The following is a 7,074-nucleotide window of genomic DNA, read 5'->3' as shown; positions in this document are numbered from 1 at the left end:
CAACTATATTTTATTTTGATCATATTATATGAACTATTAAAATTGGGAGTAATATTTTATAGAATAAACACTTAGTGATCTAAAATGTATAGGAACTAAACAAAATGCCTAGAAGAAGTAGCGCTCGTCTAAACCTGAACCGACGACCAGAACCAAAACAACAACAATCGCAACCACCACCACTAGAAACAAACCCTCCAATAAGTTCAGTAGAACTTGAAGAAATTATAGCTCAGTGAATCGATGTAGCTCTTGCTAATATCACAAGAGGAGGAGTTAGAAACGAAGGCAATGTAAGGACTGCCAGAATGTGTACCTACAAGGATTTTATGAATTGCAAACCTAAGAGCTTCCATGGAACGGAATGGGTCGTTAGCTTGACCTGGTGGATTGAAAAGACAGAATCAGTATTTCAAATAAGCTTTTGTCCTGACGAATGTAAGGTACGATTTGCTGCGTGTACCTTCGCTGATGGAGCACTTACATGGTGGAACAACCATGTGAATACAACAGGTATTGATGCCGCCAATTCCATGCAATGGGAAGAGATGAAGAGGATGCTAGTAGAGGAGTATTTTCCCAGGGAGGAAATACATAAGTTGGAACAAGAATCGTGGACCCTAACCATGAAGGTTTCAGAGATAAATGCTTATACCGCTAGATTCAATCATCTTGCGGTGATGTGTCCAGCACTAGTAACCCCCGAATATAAGAAAATTGAGCGATATATCTGGGGTCTAGCATTGCAAATAAAAGGAATGGTGATCGCATCGAATCCTACAAACATATAACAGTGCAAAGCATATAGCTCATCAGCTTACCATCATAGAAATCCAAGTGGGATTTATAGCTGAGTCTCCCGAATCTGGAATGAACAAGCGCAAATTTAATAGGAAGAATCCCACACAATCATCTGAGGAGAGACAAGATGTGGCAACTAATTATGCAGCCACCACAACAATACCCGTACAACTAAGGAAGTATGCTTGAAAACTCCTAATGTTCACTCAGTGTAATCATCATCACCTAGGTAACTGTTCGTGGTGCAGTCAATGCAACCATCAGCACGCAGGTGACTGTTATATTTTCATGAATTGCAAAAAGTAGGGACACACTGCTAATTATTGTAGGAGCACAACACCTACAACAGAAAATCTATGAACAAACACTGAAACAGGCTATGATGGAGGATGAGCATGTTTTGAGTGTCGTGAAATTGGACATATCAAGAAGGAATGTCCAAAGTTAAGGAGTCAAGGAAGTTAAACTGTGGTAGGGCAATCGTAATAGAAAGTAGGGAAGCTATCCAGGACCCTTCAGTGGCAGCTGGTACAAAATAAATTTCGGGACGAAATTTTATAATTAGGGGGAGAATGTAACAATAGTCAAAATTAGGTCAATAACAATCACATGTGATTATACCAATCATGTAATGTGATTTTGTTAAACTAGTAAGGTAATAAACTTACTATGTATTTCATGATAACTCTAATACAAATATGAACTTTCTTTATGATACAACTCAAAGTATACGTCCATAAGATTCCAAAAAGATAGAGAGCATCTAAATCTGACTTCGCATGAAGAAGTTATGATAAACCGAACACTATAAATCTCTATAATAAGATGAATTTTAAAATAGACTTATAATTAGCTCTTGGAGTCTAAAAGAAAGTTGTAGCACTCAGAAATACCTACGCGTGGATATAAAGAACGCAAAAAACGGAGCTCGTATGCAAATGTTATGGCCTTCCGAATATGCAGCTGTCTAAGGGCATGACACGTGGCAGAAACCCTAGCCGCCTTAAGTCACGACGTGGACATTAAGGCCACGACGTGAAACGTGTCTGGGACACTAATCGGGGCTAGAAAACACTTGTTGAAACTACGGGGTGACTCATGGATGGCCACGACGTGACCCTATGTATGCCACGACGTGGAATGGCCCAAAACAGCCTATGAATAGCAAGTTCGGCCTCCTCTCTCCTTAAACCATTTCTTTTCTCTCCTCTGTCATTTGCTAAAGCCATCTTGCATCCTGAGCCCGGTGATCGCGAACCGCTGAACGGTTTCAGTTAGATTCCATAAAATCACACTACTAAGGTGAGTTTCACGGCCCCACTTTCTAATATTTCTGGGGAAAACTCATGCTAAATATTATATATATATGTTATTATTATGTTTATATGATAGTATATTAGTATCAACATAGATAGTTATAATAACAGGGATATATTTATTTCGTATCTGAAAGTATACAACTATTGTAAAGTTGTTAGCATGTTATTGTTATAATAACATACTAATGTAGATCTTGAGTTATACTTAGGATTCTATATATATGTTGTGTGCGATATAGTTCCAAAGTTATATTCGGAAGTTCAATATGTTAAGTTATAGAGTATGTTGCTATTATTGGTTTTATGTCAAGATAAAACTGGATATGTTATATGTTGTTATTGTTAGTTTTATGTTAAGATAAAACTTGGTATTGTTATTGATAGTTTTATGTCAAGAAAAAACTAGGAACGTTATATGTTCTTATTATTGGTTTTAGGTCAAGATAAAACGTGGTTTTACTTCAAGATATAGCTATTATTCTGCCTAAATATTATGAAGTTAGGAGTAATGTTTAAAAGCATATTCTAGTAACTTAGGGTTTTAGACATGAAAATGCTTTTGTTGTTAGAACTATAGAACGTCGTTAAAGTCTACCTGAGCCACTGTATTCATCATCTAAGATTGGGGATCTTAGTGAAAGTCCTCTGACCTATATTCTTTAATCCTATGTGAGCGAGGAAGTCGTGTATAATTAGTATCCGGGTTGACCACCACACTTGTGATTGTTAGCTACAGTCAACCAACAGCGAGTGATGAACTATCCTTTTATTTGTTATTATTCCGGCGTCGATGAAACGTGCAGAAACTACCGTAAGGCGTGATCCTTGTACTACCTCAAGGTGTCATCCTCTTACTACCTCAAGGTGTAATCCTTATACTACCGCAAGGTGTGATTCTTGTACTACCTCAAGGTGTGATCCTTGTACTACCGCAAGGTGTGATCCTTGTACTACCTCAAGGTGTAATCCTTGTACTACCGCAATGTGTGATCCTTTTAATAATAATAAGAGGTATAAAACTAAGTCATACAGTCGCAGCTACAAACTCATGGTAGCACAACTTTAGAAGCATTATACTTTGTCGATATACAAGTATGAATGTTAAGTATAAGTTCCCCAAAGACTTATACTCTAAGTATAAGAATGTAGTCAGTATATTACTTGTATATTAAGTAGACCACTACACCTATCCTACTTACTCGTATAGAATTGAAATAGATTTATATGTAGCGGTTTTACTCGTATAGAATTGAAATAGATTTATACGTAGCGGTTTTACTCGTATAGAATTGAAATGAGATTTATACGTAGCAACTTAATTTGTATGGAATTACAAACATTTATATTTATAATATATGAGACTTATAGATATATACTAATTTGGTAAGTAAAACATTATACCTAGGATATATATATATACTAAATGTTGGAGAGTCAAAATGATACTTTCAAAACTATACTTTTGAAACTTGGAAAATGTATTATTTTTATATAGAGTCAAAGCCTGTGGACTCACCAACTTTTTGTTGACGTATTTTAAAATGCATGTGTTTTCAAGAAGTTGATAACTATGATACAAGAAATGACGTTACACCGCCCGGTGTTTCCGCCGACGGTCGGGGTGTGACAGTGAAATAGATCGGTTGAACATAATTCCAATGATACCTATTTTACAATCCCAAATCCTTACTGCAAATGCAAGAATTCCAAATTCCTGCCATTTACCTAAATCTGTTAGATTCTAAACTTATATGCATTGGTCCTCTTGTAATGATTATGCACAAAGTCACAAAGTCTTGTCAATATACATTACGGAGTATTCCAATGGAGATCAACTCCATGGAAATGAAGTCTCATATTCAAAGTTCATTGCTTTGAACATTCTTCTTGCATTAAGTTTCCTAATCTTACATAGATTTAATGAATAACATCCACCTATGGGAACATTTCCATATTCCCCTTTTGACTATTAGTCCTGAACAAGAGTTGATTCTTTTCAGAATATGTCAATATGGTCCTTCCAAAATTAACACTATACTTTCAACTGTCCCTGAGCAACCAATCTTTGGTAAACCTTATATTGTCCTCGAAAATTGATTAATCAAACTAGTCATATCTAGTTCTAGTACTTTTTCCATCTTAATGCTCTGGGCATTTGGAAAAATTTAGAAAAGATGAATATTATAGCACATGCAATCGATCCTATATCTTAAGCATATGGGACACAATTCATAAAGACATGATACTAGACCAATCTTTTGGTATAATATTTTTATTTCTATTTGCCAAGTTCTCGTAATTCAGATTATGAAAAGGGATGTCGTAATCATAATTGAATTTTAGAACGCAAATAATGGACCCATATATAGAATTTCCTTATGTTGAACCATTCCAACATAAAGTTCATATATATATATATATATATATATATATATATATATATCCATGAGTAAAGATGATTAAAACCTCAATCTAAGCTTTTAGAATTGAAATGAAGTATAATTTCATCTCCCTTAATTATAGCAAAACAACTTTTTCCCAATTGAAACCTTTTGTTTTCTATAATTAACATAGCTAACTTGCAACACTTATTATAATTATCATGGCCCCACTTGCATGATGATTATTAGCATAACACTTATGCTCCAACTAGCTTTCATATGTACTCGGGAATCAGCTGGACTTCTATAAATCAATACTTTATTGACCTTCTTACCAAAGTTCATATTTCTTATACGAGATGCTTTGATAAAACTTTATCAAAACCATTCACCTTTCCTTAGATAACACAAATGTGTGTCTAAACAATTTCAGAACTATGAAAAGGGATGTCGTAATCAAAGTCTCAATTGTTTAGACCATTGCCATTTCTCACACGTCCATGTTAGTGTGCCAGTTAACCACACACGCTCCACTAACGACTTTGAGAATGCAAATATCACAATTGCTATCTGCTTAAAATCTAATTAGTGAAAGTGTTTCATCACCAACATTTTAATGAATCAAAGAGAAACCTTATGATATGTAACGACGAAAATTTTCAAAACAAAATTTTCATTTCTTTCAACCATAAGTTCATTCAAGACAAACCACAAAATCCAATGCAACATGGTCATAATACAAAACATATCAAATCCCAAGATCAAATATATCCAAATCCGCCTGTGTGTGTACGAGTCACGCCGGCGCTTTCCCACGGTCCTCACTAGTACCTGAAACACATTACACATAAGCACTGTAAGCAAGAAGCTTAGTTAGTTCCCCAAAATACCAGTTACACACATACGCCTTTCCAGGCCATACTCCGCACGACCTTCCGGTCCATGTGTCTCAGGGAACTTCCGTCCCAACCCGGTAAACCTTCCGGTCCTACCCGTGTCGACCTTCCGGTCCATAACTCCCTGACCTTCCGGTCCACATCATAATGCCTTTCGGCCCATATAATAACGTCTTCCGGCCCATATCAAGCATAGCATACATATCCCATACATAACGCATACAAAACGGCAACTCATAACATACAATGCATATATCTCATAGCATACCAAACCTTCTGGTCATACATAGGTACCCTTCCAGGTACAATATAGTGAGAAGACTCACCTCGTATGATGTCTAGTAACTCACGTGCTCGGTATCTCTGAATCTTGAAACAACGACCTAGCCTTGCCTAATCACAATAAGTAATCATTCCAAATCATTAACGACTCTCAAGGATATACTACATCCCTTTCTACAATCCCACAGAAGGGTAAAAGACCATTTTACCCCTCCCCAACTCAAAAGTCCACATGTTGACCAATACCCTAAAAGTCAACAAAAGTCAACAGCAAGCAATACGCGGGGCGTACCCTTGCACTCCAGAATCGGGGAACGTGACCCCCTACACGGCGCGTACTAGGATTACGCCCAAAGTAAATCCCCGTTTCCTACTTTCTTCATTTTAGGTCTTAAACAGTTAACATATAATCTCACATTCCAGATCTGGCCATTCTAATACCTCTTAATCCATAAAGTCGAAACCTTTAAGCCTTTGTATGGCTATAAAGGTTCCCACACCCTCTAACACCTTTCTTTTCTCCTCTAAAAGTCTAGATATCATGCATGGCTCAATATTTACGTCCAAGATTGCATTTTTATGAACATACAACTCATATAGTCCTGAAATATGATAGATCTAGGCCAATGGAGACTATTTGCTCATAAAGTCTTCATCTTGGGACCAAAAACCCTAAAATTTGGTCCAAGAAGCACACAACACAAATAACAAGGCAAGTTCTAAACTTTATACCTCAGGAAGAAGCTCCAACCTCTATAAACATCAGATCTACTCTTGTCCACCAACTTCTAGCTCCTACAATGGCCTCCTCTTCTCTTTCACCACCTTGAAATGGCACTTTGAAGCTTAGAACACTCACACACAAGCTAGGGACGAAGGGAGTACTCTCTTAGGGTTTCTTCCTATGAGATGGTGGCTGAGGGACAAGGCCATCTCATTCCTTTTATAGCCCTCAAGTCATATTAGGGTTTTGCATCAGAGCCGGTTACGCCCAGCGTAACCTTGGGTACGCCCAGCGTACCCGGATGAATCCGCACACAAAATAAGCGTGCGAGTACGCGCAACGTACTCCTTAGTACGCCCAGCGTACTCACAAGCCTAACGTTTACGTAAAGGGACCTAACATGATAACTTGGAAAAGAATAAGGGTTAAATGGTTGAACCTGAATTTCGGCATGTTACAATTCTCCCCCACTAAAACTAGACTTCGCCCTCGAAGTCTTATACCGAAAACAACTCCGGATGCTGCCCCCGCATCTCTGACTCTGACTCCCACGTCAGCTCGGACCCCTTCCGATGCTGCCACTGAACCTGCACCAACGGTACCTCCTTGCTCCTCATAACCTTGATCTTCAGATCCCGAATCGCAATTGGTCTCTCAGCATAATTCAGGCC

General features: G+C 37.6%; 1 protein-coding gene across 1 annotated transcript; it reads left to right on the top strand.

The window, feature by feature from the left end:
* The first annotated feature begins 308 nt into the window (after window positions 1-308).
* On the top strand, window positions 309-791 carry LOC111921120 (uncharacterized). The gene has a single exon (XM_023916696.1). The coding sequence runs from the start codon at window positions 309-311 to the stop codon at window positions 789-791; it is 483 nt and encodes a 160-aa protein (XP_023772464.1).
* Window positions 792-7,074: the final 6,283 nt, after the last annotated feature.

Source organism: Lactuca sativa, chromosome 8, assembly GCF_002870075.4.
Source record: "Lactuca sativa cultivar Salinas chromosome 8, Lsat_Salinas_v11, whole genome shotgun sequence".
NCBI classification, from domain to species: Eukaryota; Viridiplantae; Streptophyta; class Magnoliopsida; order Asterales; family Asteraceae; genus Lactuca; species Lactuca sativa.
This window is presented reverse-complemented; position numbering and strand designations above follow the sequence as displayed.